Source organism: Conger conger, chromosome 14 (genome assembly GCF_963514075.1).
Source record: "Conger conger chromosome 14, fConCon1.1, whole genome shotgun sequence".
Taxonomy (NCBI): Eukaryota; Metazoa; Chordata; class Actinopteri; order Anguilliformes; family Congridae; genus Conger; species Conger conger.
The window spans coordinates 30,055,501-30,076,021 of NC_083773.1; the positions used below are offsets into that span (position 1 = coordinate 30,055,501).

At 40.5% G+C, this 20,521-nt stretch overlaps 1 protein-coding gene across 1 annotated transcript in view; it reads left to right on the plus strand.

The window, feature by feature from the left end:
• Positions 1–1,270: 1,270 nt before the first annotated feature.
• Positions 1,271–20,521, plus strand: part of LOC133109434 (phosphatidylinositol 3,4,5-trisphosphate-dependent Rac exchanger 1 protein-like) — a 77,351-nt gene continuing 58,100 nt past the window's right edge. The window contains exons 1-2 of the mRNA XM_061218757.1: positions 1,271–1,411; positions 17,586–17,651. Coding sequence (XP_061074741.1) covers positions 1,271–1,411; positions 17,586–17,651 — 207 coding nt within the window. The remainder of the gene's footprint in view (positions 1,412–17,585; positions 17,652–20,521) is intronic.

Consider the following 20,521-nt stretch of genomic DNA (forward strand, 5'->3'; position numbering starts at 1 on the left):
CACGTCCATCACTTCTGATATTTCTGATAACTTTTCTTTCAAATCAAAACCAAATTATCGCCTGAAATGTATGGCTTTCCGTCTCAAAACTCATTGACGTACCAACTAGTAAATACTTGATCAAGTCTTGATGATGATGATGATGATGATAATGATCCCTTTCCATTTCGTAAAATAATATAAAAGTCCACCAGAGCATAGCCGGTATTTGCCTCGCACCATACATAACACAATACTGTAATATTCACTTTGTTTCGATTGAGACAGGTGCTGACAGTAAGTGCATTGACACATGCTATGGCAGGGGTTGTCCCTAAATTAAAGTATTTCGACACCACTCTAAGACTAATAGGCCTACATATGTCTTTTGTGTGTCACATTTTTCAAGGTATAGCATATTTTTGTGGATAGGCTACATGAAATATAATTTCTAATGTAAATTCGGATTCATAATATTATTTAGAGAAGACTGTCATATAACCTGCACAAATTGCCTATGCATTTAGTGTGGTAGAAATAACGTAGACTTAAACAACGTGGCCTTTAGCTAATATGACTTCTGTTTTTTTTACAGATAGAATAATGACGTAAGTCTGTAAATGCATGAACATACGGACATGAGCGTGCTTACTTCACTCGGAACGAGTCTCGAATTGATAGACGTGTAGTTATAGATGATCCCTAAACACTGACTCCTTTTCGCTGTGTTGTACGTGGTGGAGCGTTGGCTTTACTCTTTACATAGAAAGAAGAGGCAAGTTTGAAGGGAGTTGTAGCCTACTGATCTTCCTTCTTGCAGACCTGGAAGGGAGCAGGCTAACTCTTCCCTCTTGAATACCTTGCAGTACTTACTATGTCTGTTGAACTGGTTTTGTTACCTGTTACGTAGTTTAATTTACTTTTCTTGACCCAGACCTATTTTACATTTTAACTGTAATTTACCTTTTTTTAGTTGTTTTAGTTAGTTGCGATCTCGTTGAAGGACTAAACAGCGAAATCGTAGGACCGGGCTGCACTTGCTTCGCAGAGATTGGTCTTTATGTCTCCTTATTTTAAAAGGAAAGATAACAAAGAACTGATCTATTTACAGTTTCCTTTATTTTCTACAACATCATCTGGAGTGTCCACGGTGCGCATCTTTGGTCCTGTATTTGAATATGTGGCTTAACGGGATTGATTAATCCGTTTTTTTCTGGATCTTTTGGAGGAAACTACTGTGTCCGAGGTATTTCACAACATACAATAAGTAATGGATATCAAAACCGCGAAGATGGAGGAGGAAGGCCACCCAGGCAATGGTGTCCAGACTATCAAAGATTCGGACCGCCAGCTCCGCTTAAGACTTTGCGTTTTAAATGAGATTTTGAATACCGAGAGGGATTACGTGAAGACTTTGATTTTCCTGCAGTCGGTAAGTTTTCTTTTTTAAATCATTAATTTGTGGGTATGAATGTAACTTTAGTAAAGATACATAAGTATTCTACAAAACAGTGTTATTAACAGTAGCCGGCTGGTTACCACACACATTTAAATTCTCATTAGCCTATTACACTTAAATGTAAAGTACTTAACTTTACAACTATTTGCAGGTATATTTCCATATTTCTCTTAAAATTGGAGTTACTGTGGCAATTTGAAGCACGCCCTTCAACACACATTTCAACACTTTTCAATAAAGATTTCAAGGAATTGCCTAATAGTTTGCATGAAAGGTTAGTGAGTTCTGCTATGAGACTTGTCCGTTTGGTCGACGTCTACTTTCTATAACCGCGATTCTTCAAACCAAAGTACCTTCAAAGCATTCATTCAGTCCAGCTGTTCGGAATCACTAATCTGCAGTTGATGGGCTAGCCTGGTTACAATCTACCCACCGTCTCATTTAGGCTACAGTACCGGTGCTTCAGCCATGTATGAGAGCAAGCAGCTTGCCTAAGTTGTACCGCAGTGAGCATGCATTTACGGGTTTCTTCATGCATTTGAATGACTGAGTGCATGCGCGGGTGATATTGCACTAGTGGTGACCGTCATTATCACCGATTCGTCTCACGAAGTGATTTCATAATATCATGCTATTCGCAACTGCGTGGTCAATGATGTTGAATAGGCGACTGCAACCCTGCGGAATTGTGTTGGTCACACTACAGTTTCTAGGAATCACTAAGTACTTTCTTTCCGGAAAGGGTTGAGCGCAGCAGAAATGATAGCATGACATTAATTACTCATGTACCTGTTTTCTGTGTTGGTTTTACGTTATTGGCTTTCCTTGATAATGGCCATTGTCTGACTATGACAGGTGGAGTCTCTCTCTCTCTCTCTCTCTCTCTCTCTCTCTCTCTCTCTCTCTCTCTCTCTCTCTCTCTCTCTCTCTCTCTCTCTCTCTCTCTCACCATTTACATTTACAGTAAGGCATTCAGCAGATCATTTTATCCAGTGATCATGTTAATCTTTTTTAGTGCACATATACAGCTGGATAGTTACTGAAGCGATTTAAGTGAACTGCCCCTTCTCAAGGGTACAATTGCAGTACACCTCCTGGGAGCGTACCTACAACTTTGGAGTTGGACGTCTAGTTTCTTCACCTTGCTGCACTGTCACCCTGTGCCTCACAACTTTGGAATGCATATGGAATTTAGGCATGCAATGCATATTGAATAAGCCTGGGTTGCTGGGCCTGGCTCAGGAGGAACCATGGCCTGGGGAGATTGAAGAAGGCGTGCTGAGTCTGGCTGCCTGTCAGGGAGCTCCCTGGAGGGAGGTGCTTCTCGTCCTCCTTACGGTTAACATAATACTCCATTTGCTGGAAAATCGGGTGAGGGAGGGGGGGAACCCAAACAGCAGCGTACAGCTGTCCTGTCCTGGTGGTGGAACCTTTGCTTCTCTATCTTCTATTAAACAGAGAGCTCTCAGTGGTACTGAGGGATTTCAAGTAAACATTTTGACATCTTTGCGAGTATAAATTGTTTTGTGGTGCATTGAAACGGAGATGACTTTGTGTATTTACTGTCAATCTGCCTACATTTTAAATGATCCATTCCGAAATGTATCAATGCCATTTGAATAAAATTGCATTCACATTCACAAAATTTGATTATAGAAACTAAATTTCAATGAATATTAAACTTCTGGGCATGGATGGTGCAGTGGGAAGCACTGCCGCCTCCCCGTGCTTGTGTGGGTTTCCTCCGGGTACTCCCACAGTCCAAAGACATGCAGGTTAGGCAGATTGGAGAGTCTAAATTGCCCATAGGGCAATTTAGCGGGTTTGGATAATGAATGAATGAATGAATTCCACTTCTGAATTTGAAAGTGGTGTAGAAGGTGTAGATTTAGCAAGGAGATGAGGTGGTGGGGTGGGGTGTGCTGAGGGAATCAAATCAATCCTTGTTAAGCATAACGTCTTTTTCAAGTCTGTCATTTGAGTTTCTCCCTCTTCTCTTCTCTTGGGAGTCACGTCTGCTCACTCAGCAAGTAAATAGTGTGGGAGTTGATGGATCACTCTGTTTTCGACATTTATTGATTTCTCAGCTCCATTTGCTGTTAGATTACAGCCTGTAGCCTTCAGACTGCCTAAATCTTATTCATCACTGGTCATTATTTTACACTAATTTCATATACAGCAATGGCTATACATGTAAAAATCTAAATTATCATAGTGGACTGCTTTGAGTCCCACATACTTTTAGTATAAAGAGTCTGTTTAACAAACTGCCATGGATTTTAAAGCTCAATATCTCAGAATTGTAGAAATGGCTGATAGAACCATGTAATTCTCAGGTCCAATTCCCAATTGGAAACATGGGGCACCAAACTGGGGCACAAATTGGAAAAATCTGGATTTTACTTTATTTTCCCAGATGAAACCCCATCACTACCACCTGTCCCTGAAAACTGATGTGTGGAATTAACCCTCTTTCAAGAAGTGAGCATGAAAACCAGACTTGTATGCTGTTAATTTTGGGGCATTCCAACCTATTTTTATCAGGAGAATTACTTTTTTTTCTTTGTGTTAAAAAAACATGTAGTGTACTACTCTTCTCTTATTGACAATGACTTTGTGATTATGTGCAAAAGCTGATGCTGTTCTGAATGATTGTGTCGGCAGTGTCTGCCTTCGACTCACATCAGATGGGAAACGAGCTGCTTCAGTCAGGAGAGCTGACTTTGGACGGACACCTTGGGAAAATTGCAAATAAATTATATTGGTGAAATTGATTGAAGGATAGGGAATTTTAATGTTGATACATTTTGCTCATAATGTGGAACGGCATGCTACACTGAGATCAATAAGAGGTTAAAATTGAGGGTCATGGGCTTGTCTGTTAACACATTTCCATAATGAGAGAATAATGTGATCAAGAACTTACAGGGCTGAAGAAAGGGTCGCATATGGATCAGTCACTGTTTTGAGTTGGTGTGCTTTGGCACAAAAATATGGGCTGTTTCTTAAAAAATAGTTGGTTTTTAGTGGGTTTCTCATTAAAGCTGAGTCGGGTGTACCATATAATCAAAATCACAGCATATATGGTACATATCTTGAAAGTATATGCAATGTGTTATTTAGTTTATACTGTATGTTGCCTGCAGTGAGTAAAACAGTCACTTGCTTGCAATGCATCAGACATACTTCACCTGCAGTGCTTTTTGTGTGGGATCGAGTGGCGGTAACGAGATGTTGGAAGCACTCAAGTTGTTGCAATTCCAAATCAGGGAGAAATGACAGGAAAAAATAACACTGCATAGAGGGCGAGTGTTTTGCGATTGCAAATGGGATGAGTTACAGCCAATTCATCCAGTGGAAAGCAGTAATTTCTCAGCGAGTGAGATCTGGTGTTGTCAGTGGTTATTTTTCCATTTCCCCTTGCTGCCAGGGAAATCCTGCTTTCCCGAGGAGGCAGCTGGTGTGGATTCCTGCCGCACAGCTGCAGAGAAGGACGGGGTTGCACAAACAGGATGGCACCTCTGTTCGGCTGCGTTTCCTATGAGTTCCCAGGTGACTCTCATTGGTGTAATTCCGTGGCACTGAGTCTGACCGCAAACGTCACCATCCTGAGTTAGCCACACTGCTCTTTCCTAGTTTCTGTTCTCTGAAAGTTAGAAGTGCCTTTATTGAACTAGAGGTTTCTGAATCAGCTCATTTTGCGCAGTGATTCACATCAGTATAGCAGTTAATGAACTGGTAGGGCTTTGCAGCAGGTGCGTCTTTCAGGTTGTTATGTATATGAATATAAACATGTTATCTTGAGAACAATATAATGTAATAATGTAGGTTCTTCATACATCAGAATGGCTCTTTTTCCTATGTAATGTTTTGCATAAAACTATTGGGAAAACATTGAATTTCAGTGCTAACTTTTGAAAAACTGAATCTGTGACTGTTTTGACCGGTGCTGTACTGTGGCAATGTCTTTGCTGTTTTATATTCCTGTCAAATTTCCATAAAATTCAAGGTGTTCATTTGACAATGGTCAGCTTTGACAGTTTGAAACTGACTAAAACATGGTGACGTTGTGTTGAAAAACAAAATCCCCCTAAAATATGGCCACCGACAGACATAACTGTGTTTTAATTGGATTAATTGAGAATTTTGAGGGTGTTTTTAACGTCTTTTTTAGGATTTGGAGCCTAAGTATTTTAGTCTGCTTTGTCTGCAGTGGTAAGCTGCTTCAGCTCTAATCACTGCACTGTTTATTTGTGCAACATGTGGTGGATGGAAGTCACCAGATACCTCTGATGTCACTCCAGAAACAGTTAAGCTCCTCTGTCTTTGTTGTGTTAGATGTACGTCATGCATGGCACGTATTACAAGGGAAGACAGACAAAACATGATTTAGAATACCCTGGAAACATCACATACAGACACAAGTGCATTTTTGGCAATATACTTAAACACCAACCTGACAACCAGTTTGACTTTACTTGGAGGCATTATTTATATTTATTTTTTCTGAGAAACATATTTTTAGTTTATTTATTAATTTATTTTACCTTTCCTTGACTTTAGTTTCTCATACGATACATTGCATTTCTCATGTTTACCTTATAAACAAAATGCTAAAAACTAAAAATAATTCAGGGCATTTCCAAAAGGATTGGGTTGATGCCTGATATCAGTACTTCTTCAGTGTTTTTTATGCTTCTCTGTGGGTGGTGATCTTCTCTCTGGAAGAAATGTATCAATTTTGGAGCCCCACATATGCACTTTTGCACTATTGCACAACTGCTTTTGCGTTGGGTGGGAGGTTTATTTTACCATGCCAACCATGCCTTGGGTAGAGACTTGGCAGACATGGGCTAAATAATCAGGGAACAACTTCGGGAATGAGCCCTTTGTCTGTCTCCCAGTGAGATCCAAACTGAGAAAACACCATTCCCCTTGTTTCCTGGAGATAGATGCCATTGTTGCAGAATGAACATTCAGCAGACGTTTGCCGAGATTATCAGACTAATCCAAATATGCATGAGGTCCAAAGGCTGGGACCTGCTCTTGGTAGATATTCTCTCTCAGTGGCTGGAAAGGAACTGGATTTTTGTGTACATTTAAATTGGATTGGAATCCTACCTCAAATACGATTCATATCTTTTGTATTGAAAGTGATATAAAATATAGGATGATCATGTTTGTCATAATGGTCAAATGACATGATTTGAATTATCTTTGCGTCCAAAGAGTGTCCTAGGCAAAATCGGAGACCAGTTACCTTTGTTTATATTTTTGTATTTTGGAAATTTATTTTTAATGTTTTGTTGTGATCAGTACAGTACTGGCATATACCATTACATTTTATAATTGCGAAACCATGTGCCTCAGCGATCTGATTTTGGTCCTCTCCAGTTTTCCTAGAACTCAGAGTCGCTTGGCTTTGTAATAATCTCTCATGGCTTCTCCTACTACTGCTATTTTGATGATATGGCTCATGAATGTACACAATTCCTTATACATGCACTTGCTAACCAGCTCATTACTCAGGCCAGTGTGCTGTCCTAACTGGTCTACTGCAGCTCATTACTCAGGCCAGTGTGCTGTCCTAACTGGTCTACTGCAGCTCATTACTCAGGCCAGTGTGCTGTCCTAACTGGTCTACTGCAGCTCATTACTCAGGTCCATGTGCTGTCCTAACTGGTCTACTGCAGCTCATTACTCAGGCCAGTGTGCTGTCCTAACTGGTCTACTGCAGCTCATTACTCAGGCCAGTGTGCTGTCCTAACTGGTCTACTGCAGCTCATTACTCAGGTCCGTGTGCTGTCCTAACTGGTCTACTGCAGCTCATTCCTCCATGTCCCATCAGACTCGGCCACCTCATACAGAATGCTGCTGCCCAGATGACTCAGGTCTGGTCCTCTATAAAGAGTCCTGACGAAAGGCTAAATCACTGATGGCTATGCAGCACCTTTGCGATGCAAAGGTCCTCGTTCCTATGGAGATGTGTGCAGCTTGAATTCTCCCTTTGGTTTAGTTCACAAAGGAAGCAAACTGTGCGACAGTTATTTTACTGTAAATCAAAGGAGGAGAATGAACCGTGTTCACCCCCAGACTGTTATTACACTGGCCCCTCTATGTAACATTGATTTGGCAGAGTAGCTTGGCAAAGGGGCACCAACAAAGCCAAATCGTTAGCTAAATTCAGGCTGTTAGACATTTCTTTTTGTGAGGTCTCAGAATTTTTTGCTGCATTACCAGCTGGGTAGTGCAAAGTGCTTTAGATGAACATTTAGAATCGGTAAGCACATGGCAAAACAAAGCTGCCATTCACACAGTGTCTGAATAGCATCTGCAGTCTCTGATAAAATGAGTTGCACATTTACAAAGTGATAATGATCGCTACTTGGGTGCATGCTTGTTTTGTTGTTTCTTTTTAGTGACATATCAGGTGAAGAAAAGAAGTAGGATTTCCATCCTGTTTTTATACTAATTCTGAATTTGGGAAAGCAGGCATGGAAGGAGAACTATATGGTTTTAATTAATGCGTGTGTTTTTAGTTGATTTCATCTGTATGCCGAGGATATTTAACATGTAACAACGACCTCCCTTATGTGTAACAATCCACCTGGCCTACTTGGCCATTATTATACTGGCGTGACACAACAACTTTCACCCAGATGTTGTGATTTAAAATGATTCATGACAGTAGCTGAGAAAAAAACTGTGAGGTAACTGTTAAGAAGGTTAAAAAAATAAATGTGTGGTGAACGGAGCATGAAACCATTGAAACTGTTCGGTCCATTGAAATCTGGGGTGAAAGGTGTGGATGGGGCTGTGCAATGTGATTTCCAGCAGGCTAGCTTGTTTCTGATTGGGCAAAAACATAATGTAACCATTGACCCCATGTCACAACAAACCCAGATCTCCCCTACTAGGGAGGCTCCTTACAGATTAGATGTTATTTAGTGATTGGATTATAGCTCCAAATATGCTGCAAGTTCACTTTCTCGGGTTCTCCGATCTTCTACGTTTTCACAATTTCAGACAACTACTTCAAGTTAGTCTACTGTTTATCCATTAAAAGCTTAGCTTCATAGCTACTACCCATGTCTGGTGTCTCAGTAATATCACTGGTGGCAACAGTGCATGGGGGTGGGGGACAATATGTTTACCATTTTCAGAGTTTCAATCCATTTAAAGCTGTCCTTTAGGCATATCTGTTCAGTCGTAAACTGTATGTGGATCACACTCTTGGAGCAGAACTACACTACAGAACCACAATGAAGAATTCCAGGAATTTAAACAAAATTGAACATGGATGTATTCTGTAAAGTGTTTATTAGAAAGGATGGCTTTGTTTGAGGGTGAGACACTTGGATTTCAGTGTCGTGAGAAGGGCCATGTAGAAGTGAGCAATTGGCTCGATTCACCTTGGAGGGCAGGGAGCTCTTGAGTTTAAAATGAAGACACGGAGTACGTTCCTTCTCTCAGCCTTTCAGCCCTGTGTTGCTGTAGGCCGGGGCTCTCAGGATTCAGTGCCCGAGGCTGTCTGTTCCAGCTCAAGCAAGCAACGCAAATCTCCATGAACTGGCAATTAAAAGCGGAAATGGGTAGACAAGGGGAGATGCTAAAAGAAGACATTGTTTGTGCTCTCTGCATTAAAAGGGGCACTCCTGGGAAATGAAAACCCCACAAATGAGAGAGGACTGGTATGAATCCAGTCCCTAACTTTACCCCCCGTTCCCCCTCACCCCCAGTCGCGTCTGCCAACCAGCATAGTCGTGTACCATTCAGCCTCATTGTACTGTTACTGGCCCTTTGACATGCTTGGCTGGACTCAACCATAAAGACAGTTTGCGGGGGGGGGGGTCATTCAGTTTCACAGCTCACATATGCGAGAAGTCCCTCTGGTCAGCACTGCCCTCTCTTTAAGTTAGCCAAACTCCCAGCACTCTGCATAAATACAAACTAAGTGTCTGTTTGTTTTCCTTTTGCAGTGAGCCTGAGAAACTCTTTGGAAGTGCGGTAGTGGTATTTTTCGAATTGCGTTTCCCTTTCTTCCGTAAGCTTTGGAATCTGACCAGAATGCCATGAACCATATTTATTTTTCAGTGTGACAACACTGCTGACCTCACTACCTCTATTCCATGCATCTGAATGTACCCATGAATGAGCTATTCTTCTTCATGGTCACATAATGTGGCCCTCAATATGTTTATTTGGCAGGATGACAATGGGTGGCAAGGCACATTGCAGCTCGTCTTCGGATGCCTTTCAATTCATAATGGAAGCTTGCTGGTTCTGTTGTTTTGCTCCATTTACGGGGTGTCCCATTTGACAACAACTGAACGGAAGTAAGACTGAAATATAATGCATGGGGAAACATCAATCTGAAGTTAATACATCTGCAATTTGCCTAACTGAGTTTCACTTTTTGAGTACATTAAAAGTTACGGACACAAAACCTCTTGGCCGGAGGTCCTCAGCCCTACTCTGGGATAGGTTTTGCTGGATTACACATCCAGCGCTTATTTTAGTGTGGAAATGAGAATCTGGAGACCCTGGAACTCCCCAGGGCTGGGATTGACTCCTGCTTCAGGAGCGTTTGAATGCCTGGGTGGCTGACCACACACCATTCATGCCAGGCCTTTCTAAACTGACAGGATGTTTCAGCAGGGAGATGGGCCTATAGTTGTGATAGGCATTCCCAAGTGGGGCAAGGGGGGAAGAAACTGATGTCTCTGTTCTTGCTGTCTTTTAAGATGCTTCTTCATAATACAGCCACAAATCAAACATAACTGAATGCTGATCTCCAGGACATTTCTGGATGACACTGGGAAGCTTTATGTTGCTTTAAACAGAGTGAGAGTGAGGTAACTCAAAATGTAATGGTATGTACAGTATCAGGCATCTTAGCCTAGATGTAATCAACATTTGTCTTTGTGTGCTGAAAATGAGGAAGAGAAAGAGAGAGTTGGGGATGAGACAAAAATAAAGAGAAGAATGAAATGTACTTTATACCTTTATATAATACTTTATTCATGCGTTTTTTTGTAAAGTTTGCTTACTTTGCTTACTGAGATGCTGCAAGCCAAGTCTGATCGTTGTACAGTCAACAAATCTGGAGCTGTGATATCTTTTTAAAGTCATGCAATAAATTCATACTGAGAAGAAAATCAAATATATATATGTGATATACTGTATATATATATATATATATATATATATATATATATATATATATATATATATATATATATATATATATATATATATATATATATATATATGTGTGCTTCCATGCATGCTGTAAAACCATTTTGTTAAAATACTTTCATCAATTGGGCACCCAGCCAGAATCTGGCTGCCAAAATGTGCTGAGATATACAGAGCCTTCCTTCTGAGATGTGGGGCTTGATTAGCAGAATTAAAACACTGAAACACCAGGTTGGAACTGGTTAGTGTTAGTGCCAAGCCGATAATGTTCACCACGGCCATTATCAAGTTCCCTTCTACATTCTATTGTCTTTCTCTGTCAGTCAGCCTCTCCTTTTTTCTCTCTTGAACCCACTCACAAATGTGCACACACACACACACACATACTAACTGTCAGTTTTGTGTTCCCAAAATTGAACCACTTGTGATCATGTGATGTTCTGAATGTGCCTTAAAAAGTATGAACTTGCTTCCACTTCCCTCTCTCAACATTCAAGCTATCTCCAGTGTCAAACATTTCATCCTTTCTGAAACGTTAGTTTTATTTGCAAGCCATACATGCAATATACATTTTTTGCACTGTTAAATACAAAAGTATGGGGCCTGTGACACAGCTTTTGTTGTTTTGGCTCTGTACTTCAGCTGAATGTATTTTAAATAATAAAGCAGTGGATATGAGGTTAAAGGGCAGATTGCCCACTTTAATCTGAGGGCAATTGCATCCATAATGGGTAATGCCCCCCATTTCATTTCCTTACCAACATTTTAGCTTCCTGGAATGGTATGCAATGTGTAATATGAATGACTTACCCATTCAGCAGAGTATTTTGACCAACCCGTTAACCTGAATCGGTATATGAAGAATTACTGTATGACTCATAATGTACTTACTTAATTATTAACAATGTGCAATTCACTCAGAGTCTACTAACGTGAAGGATGCTCATGGATATTCAGTTCACCTTCTCACATCCTCCATTAGTCATTAAATTAGCTATTGACAACCATGTCTGAGCAGCCCCAGTGCCTGGCAGTGAGGAAGCAAGCTCTCCGCTAATTTGTCATGGTCTAACTATGGAAAGCTTGTTGATTGCTGTTGAAGCATGGGTTTTAATCTTTAAAGCACAGAGGCACCGCTGTGAAGGTCATGCTTGCTGCAGTGTTCTACCTATGGACTTTATGTTTTTCCTGATAAGAAGATGGGTCAGAGGTAACGGGTGGATAATTGTTTATACAATGATATATACCTGTACATTTTACATGGTGTAAAAGGTATTGGGTCAAAGAAGTCTTGACACAGATGTATGTGATTTATAAAAGTAAACCACACCTTGGATTTTGAGGGATATTTCTGCCTTTCTATTAAGTCTGCACATGGAATTTTTCACTTCTCAGCTGAGGCGATACTTGATTTCCTTAGAAAACATGATTATAAAAACCGCATCCTGGAAAGGACTTTTAGGCTGCAGGCTTACTGCATGTCCTCAAGAAGCTTGTAGTCCTTCTCACATGCAAGTAAACTGACCTCTGAATTAGTAACAGTAAAATACTTATATTTTGTCCAAGTTTTTGTTCAAGGCACAGTTTTTCCATTTGTTCATTTCTATTTTAAGTATTTTAAAGACATCCATTTGGTGATTTCTTATGGATCTCAAACATGTTACTCTGTTTGCACTGTGAACTTAAATTATATTTTTAGAATAAATAAAAATAGAAAGCACTTGAAAAGTAACACCAGTAAAATTGTTAAGTTGATTACTCCAGGCACATGCACAGGGCTTTCTAAAAGCTGACTCATAACCCATCGTGGTTCCAAACAGCACTTTTTCCTTTTGTTCTCCTTGCTCTTAGTATAACACTACACAGTTAATAATAAGGTCTTAACAGCCATATAAATTCTTACATCTGCTTCCTGCAGCAGCCCTCTCTCATGGCTAATGGGAGTATCGTGCTAAATAATTATGTTAGACTGCAGAATGTGACAGCAGAATGTCAAGAACAGCAGGCCTTGTGAAAGGACAGCTACTGTCAACATGCTAAAGAAGCCCCTCAGAAGCTGAAGGACCATCTGTGTTTCGCACTTGAGGATCCGGTCGTCTTCGCCTCACCGACTTTTCACAAACAAACCGCACAGTGTACATCTGACCATTTTCTGGTTCGCCTCACATGTCCACACCCCTGTTTGGTCGGGCCGTTGTTCTGAGGTGGTATCAGCGAACCAGCATGCTGGTGGGTGCAGGGTAGCTAATATCTAGTGTATGTCTTTATTGTGTGAATAGGCTTTTATTTGACCATGATCTTATAAGTTAAATAATCGTTATTGTTATAATTATCTGTCAAATTTGGTAAGATTTAACACATTTATGTTTGAAGCATACAGTTTGAACATTTCTGCTGTAGTGATTGCACAATACAGGGGAGGGGACAGTATTCGACGTTCTGTATGTTTTTTAGTGCGGTACATTCATTTTATCTATCTCCGTGACTTGAATCCATCTGGCAATTATGTCATATTAACTGATTACCGGACATTCCTCTCATGTAGGACACATTTGTTATTGTGTTGGTTCGCTTGAATCACTTTTATTTTGAATAAACTTCTAGCTTCTGTAGGACACCTTGTGGGAGGTGATTCCTCCCATTTTGTGAGAAAGCCAACTCCAGTAAACTCTGGGTGGAGTTTGTGGACCACTTGAAGATCCTTGAAGGCATTCAACATAGACAAAATAACTCCATTATCCTTACAATCTCAACAGTGCCTACATAGTTTTCAATGCCTTGATTTGTATCACCTGACACTTCCCTCCGGATTATCAAAACAAAAAGACTGTGATGTGATTTGATGTGGGTAAACACAGGAAAAAGTATACTAGCAGCAAGTTCAGAGATAGCCTTCCTACCAGTGAAATCATTGACTAAACAATGGACCCATGTGTACAGAGGCTTGTTTGCTTATAATAGGGATTAAACAATAAGAATGCATTGGCACACGCGTTGTCCTTATGGCATACATAAACACGATAATCTCTCTCAAAGGATGGACCAAGTGCTTATTTGAAAACATAAGTGACTGCCTTTGTTCGTAATGCGGATATTCTTTGTTTTGGCACCAGATAGTGGAGAACAGGATTTGGTCTGGTGCAGCTTTATAATAAGCTGGTCCTCACACTGTTTCACCCAGGAGGAAAGACCAATCACCCATGACTCATCGTGGTGTTGCTCCTGTGTTTATCTGTGGATGGCAGTCAAAGAAAATCTGGCCAATGTTAATTAGCATTGTGTTTTTGATATGTTTACTCACTGACTGTATTTGAATGTGAGACATGGCTGCCAGATTGGGAGATGATGCAACCCAGGGGAAAGTTGGGTAATGGTTTCAGAAGAACTGGCAAAGAAGTAACTGACCCTGAAGGTCATGATCGAGGCCTTCTGCTGCACAGAGGCTGCATGTTCATCATCATGGAGCTGTGTGGCCACACGTGTCATTTGTTTAGTTTTTTTATATGAACATTTTAATGAGATTTTTATGCAAATTAAGAAATGGGTATTCCCCTTCAGTTTTAATACTGATCATGTCAGTGATTGCCAGCTTGCAAAATCTTTTTAAATAGGGCAGTCTAACATCTGTTACTCAAAGGCGAAGAGCCTTAGATGAACTTTATAAAACTGTCAATATTAGATATGATATATTAAATTGGCTTATGACACAGACTCGATGGATATGGTTTCCTCTGTGGCAGCTAATAAAATGGCAAAAGCAACTGGCTATTTAAAAACTCTAATAATCACATTAAGTGCCCCCCCCCCTTCCATAATATGAATATTACCAGTCTGTTGTTGTTTGATAATCTCTCATATATTCTGCAAATACTGCCTTACAAATGAAGAGGAGTTTAATTGTCTCCTATTACAAGGCACAATGTGCCAAACAAGGCAATGTGCTTAAAGGGATGGGCGCACTGGGACCGGACTGAATTACAGGCCATTCAAATAGAGAATCAGCGCAAATCTCCAGCTCAGCCACAACAGGGAACAATGAAAGGAAACTGTTTACATGTGCAGTAAAGAATAGAATAGGTACCAAAAGGCTTTCGAAGATGGAGAATGTCTGTACGTAGTTCCTCTTTTCCTCACAAGCAGAGCGCAACTGCGCCTGGGAAAATGCTGAACGGAGCCGTTGCTTTAGTTTTAGAGACCAAATGCACCAAGAACGGAAGTGAAGCACATCTGGCAGCGACTATTAGGTGTTTTGCTCTGACTCATCAACAGCAGTGACATTCTGCGTGTGTGGGGGAACTGTGGGAGCTCGCCCTTGATCTATTTTTCATGGTATTTCTCTATACAAGAAATGGACTAGGTGTTGAGGACTCGGCAGATTCTATGAATGTTGTTGAAAAAATTCTGCATACCAGACGCACTGCCGCTATGTGGGGAGAGAAGGAGAGTTGGTCCAGGGTTCTCCCTCAGCTTCTTGCAGCAGAAGACCTCTGAGTGAACTCTCGTGTGGTGTCTAGACTGAGAGAGAGCTTTCAGCGGAGAGGACTTTTAGCGCTCCTCAGCTTCAGGTCTCATGTAAAAGGCTATGGGACAGCTGCTGGCTGTGGGCAAAAAAACGATCATTTTTCCCTCAATAATTTACATCCAGTTAATTATTTATGTTTTGAAATGACATTGTATATTTAAAAAAAGCTTCTCTGCTGGTAATTTACTGGTAATTGCTGTTATTAAGTTAAGTAAATCACATGACGCAGGCTCTCCTGATGTCATGCCTCTGGTGTCACAGGAGCGAGACTACCAGTGGCAGGGCTGTTTCCTTCATGAATAGAAACTGATGAATAAACACTGTAACCATATCTACGCCTGTATTATGAAAATGTGAGCTTTTGCACAGGAGATCCAGACTCTTGATGACCTGGTACAGTGACGCAAAAAAGACCACTGAATTTTAATTGAGGTGAAACGCGAGAGTAATGATTGGAAGTACTTTATATTTCCTCTGCCAGACCTTGAACTGTGACACGTGCATTAAAGCAGTGACAAAAACGACATTTTGCTTGCCAGAATACCACCTCAGTTGATTTCAACTTTGTGTTATTTCCAAATTGTTAATTTGATGTAAGCAAAAGGTTAATCCATTAAGTATGTGAAAAGAACAACCGACTTCATGTAGCCTGATGGTGTGGAAGACAAGGGGCTACATGTTGACTTAATAGGCTACAGAACAGGACACCCACGTTCACATTTGCTTGTGTAGTTTTTTTGACTAACCAGAGATTTAAACATGTATTGCAGACTTCACTTCATGGATCACATCTTTAATGGGCTACTAACATGCTCTAACTATGCCCTGTTTTTTTTAGGTTATTGGCTAAGTAGTGGCTGATAGCCTATTTCCAGCATCACATTTACAACCTTCATCCATCATTCTATATGTCCTTAAGCAGTTTCATCTTTCTAGTTGTTCAGGGTAGCATCATTGGTCATTCTTCCAAGGACTGATGTACATTTTATTCATTTATTTATTTTTCTTTGATTTTTTTTTTGTACATTTTACTTTTGCCTTAACAGTTCCTATTGTCCACAGACATTGTTGTCAGCATTGCTATTCTCTCTGTGCTGATACCAGCTTTCTCCTGACTTTTTATATATGCATTGGTTTTCTTACCCCATCACTGCTAGGTCAAGGAATTTCAAGATCCGTAAGTGAAGATAGGTCAGAGGTCATCTAATCACTTTGGGTGATGTGCCTACAGCCCCTTGATTAGAACCAGCTGTTGCTGGTGGCTCACCTAACTATGAGCATAAGCATCTGCCAGGACATTCAGAGAACTATTATCAAGTGAATGTGCAATTTACCCGCCAAAACAAAAAATAATAGGTTTTTTATTGTTTAGAAGACTTAGACTTTTTCAATAAACTTAGAAATAGCTGCAGAAAACCTAGGAGGTTAAAATACTCTGATTAACTGAAATGGACTGTATCTATTGAGTGTCAGTATGGACTCTGTGATATGAAAATGTGATCTGCCACTCCTGGTCTCTCTTAACTCATAGCAGCAGCATGCTATTTAACACAACAATTGCTGTTTTTAGTGTTGATGCTTGTGCTATTTTATTGTCTTATAAGGGAGTTATTAAAGGTAGTTCTCAATCTGTTCATCAATAAATGGCAAGTATTTTAGACCGTTGGATACTATTCTGTGCATACTGGCAAACTTATTATGTAGCATTGGATGGTTTCAGATAACATGGTGAAATCTGCATGTAAAAACAGATCAAGGCTGTTCTTATCCAAAATATCTGCTAGTCTTAGAAGTTTGGAAGTCATACACCAAGTAGTGCTGATGTAGTAAGGGGCAGTATTATGAAAATTGGAGTTCATAATCCGAACTGTATATATTTATTGAATATATAAAGAACATTTACACAAAGTTTGAGCAGAATTGGAGGGGTCACCTCCCACACCTCTGGTAGATTTTGCATGGAATCACACAGCTTTTATTGATTTGAGCTGTGTGATTCCCCTGATTACATCATTTAATTTCTGTTAATTTTCAGTCTTTGACACTGCTGTTCAGGGCACTTTGAGAACATTGCGGTTGTTAGCTATAGTTTGTTCCCTACCATAAGTGAATTCTCAACATTAATGTTTTCAAATATTTTTTGCTGTGAAATGGATGTGATATGACATCTTATTCCAAAAAAACATGTCTGAATGTGAAAGATTGCCAAAATAAATAAGAGGAATCTATTTCTCTCTTTATTTTTTGCTCTTTGAGAATTAGGTTATGCACCTTCTACTTCTACAATGAGAGTTTGTGCAGGATAGATATCGTGCAGCATTTGGGCCTGATCACGTTAACAAGGAAACATATGTGATTTTCTTCCAGTGGTGGGATGATCATAATATTCAGCTGACCTCTCTCTCTTTCCTCTCTTTGCCATCACAGGCGTTTTTGCACAGAATCCAGCAAACTGCAGAAGACCAGCAGTGCCTTTCTCCAGAAAATGTCAAGGTATACACTGCCTCGATTTAGTCTTAAGATTGCAGGGATTTGATTGCATGTTACATATATAGCACCATGTATCAAGCTGCAAGGCTTATCTCACAGTCATAATCTTGTGCATACCAGCTAGGTTCAATCTAGTCCAATCTCGTCTTGACTTGCTGTCCAGCAATGGAAGTCAATATTTTGTGCAACAAACATGTGATTTAATTTGCAAATGTGGCAAGGTGGATGCTTTTAGTCCCCAACAGAAAGGGGTTATTTAATATATTTGGAGATATATACATGAATATAGGCATATAATCACTGATTTATTTTGCCACATTAGATTGAGTAAACCTATCATGGTGGACTGTGTCCTATGCCGCTTAAGTTTTTAAAATCAGACATTTTGGGGGGTTGAATGCTGAAGTTCTCATATTGCTCTTCAGTGAGAGAGATAATAGTCACCCCCATGCCACCCAGTCTGAGGGCAGATCTTCCCCACATCTGTTCTAGGGTTATATTACACTGCATGAAAGGGGGATATAATTGTTTTTGGGAGAATATGATATGATTGTGTTTTCTTTGTGTCACTATTAATTAGCTTAGCAGACATTCTGATCCAGCACAATTTGTATTTTACGTCTCACAAATCAATTTAATTGGCACAACATTTACTGAAGAGATTTGGGCTAATGTTTTTGGCTGTACAGAAACAGTACTTCATTATAAGTAGTAAGGCACAGGAAACTGTGGAATATCATGAATATTGGCATGGTTATTGAGTGTTTTTTTGGCATTAGGAGTATTATAAATAACTACTTTGGTTTCTTTTGAAACCTTAATGAGTATGTGCACAACTTCCTGTTTTTCCACATTAGCCAGCTGGCTAACTCATTCATTTCAGAAAGGCATGTTGTAGCCAAATTGATATATTTACATGCAAGCCAGCACATTAACTAGCTAAGGTAGTTCATATTAAAACTCATTTTGACATTCTAAATTGTCAAGACCATGTCACTAATATACACATTGCTGGAATTAGTATGGCCCAATCAGCATGCAGAATCAGAACTATGTGTTTTGTAAGCTAGGATTTGTGCTTGCGACCCTGTACTAGCATGCTCCTCTGCGACACTGCTGCCTGCCTCCTTGTTTTACGGAAATGAGTTGATGTGTTTTGGATTCCAAAAAACATTATCAGCCACTTTGTTTTTTTGCCAAATATTCATATTATACAGGGAAAGTGTAGGCACAGGCTAGTGACTTCTTATGTGTATGGTAGAGTATACACCCTATATGCTACCCATTCATTTTTTTATGTTTTTATCCAACACTGCATCTTTTCATAGCAACACCAGTGAGTTTTCTAAGCATTTATACCTTTTTCCAAGTTGGTAGCATCCATATTAATGAGATGGTGTCGTGTTGTGGAAAGGCACAAACTATCTTTGTTCTGAATTGCTGGGAAGCTGTGAGCTCTACAGGAGGCCGGGAAAACCAGGTCTCCCAGAGCAGTGGCCGCAGTGAGCCAGCTCTGCTCACTAACAGCCCTGCCTCATGTCCTCTTCCCACCCCCCTTATCATTGAAGGTCCTGTTCTCCAACATAGAGGCCATCCTGGAAGTCATAAAGAGGTCCTGGCAGCCCTGGAGTCGAGCCTGCAGCCTGAGCCTCAGCCCCAGCATGCCCTCGGACACGTTTTCCTTCAGTTTGTGAGTACTGCCCCCTTCACACCAACACCACTAAGATACCAACACAAAGCTTCTACTGCCCCCTTCACACCTCTTCCAGAGCCACTAAGATACCAACACAAAGCTTCTACTGCCCCCTTCACACCTCTTCCAGAGCCACTAAGATACCAACACAAAGCTTCTACTGCCCCCTTCACACCAACACCACTAAGAAACCAACACAAAGCTTCTACTGCCCCTTCACACCTCTTCCAGAGCCACTAAGATACCAACACAAAGCTTCAACTGCCCCTTCACACCTATTCCAGAACCACTAAGATACCAACACAAAGCTTCAACTGCCCCCTTCACACCAACACCACTAAGATACCAACACAAAGCTTCAACTGCCCCTTCACACCTATTCCAGAACCACTAAGATACCAACACAAAGCTTCAACTGCCCCCTTCACACCAACACCACTAAGATACCAACACAAAGCTTCAACTGCCCCTTCACACCTATTCCAGAACCACTAAGATACCAACACAAAGCTTCAACTGCCCCCTTCACACCAACACCACTAAGATACCAACACAAAGCTTCTACTGCCCCCGTCACACCTCTTCCAGAACCACTAAGATACCAACACAAAGCTTCCACTGCCCCCTGCACACCTATTCCAGAACCACTAAGATACCAACACAAAGCTTCAACTGCCCCTTCACACCTATTCCAGAACCACTAAGATACCAACACAAAGCTTCTACTGCCCCCGTCACACCTCTTCCAGAACCACTAAGATACCAACACAAAGCTTCCACTGCCCCCTGCACACCTCTTCCAGAGCCACTAAGATACCAACACAAAGCTTCTACTGCCCCCTGCACACCTCTTCCAGAACCACTAAGATACCTGCTGTGGAAAAAACATCTGCATCTACTCTCTATACTATACACAAGTACATGACAATCACAATTTTTATTTTGGTAATGTTTTGCTTTAAAATTTCTTACACCATCCACTTCAGACATTTTCTTGTTTTGCTAGTAACCTGATTATTGGCTTGCAAACAAGTAAACCTCAAATTGTGGTGGTAAGCCTGCTTTTACCTCTGTCGGATTGCGTTCAGAGCTGTTCAGACTTTGCAGGAGTGTAATCCTGATAAACCTATGGCAATGTTACATTCAACCTCTCACCTTTTGTGCCTGTGATGCTCCAACC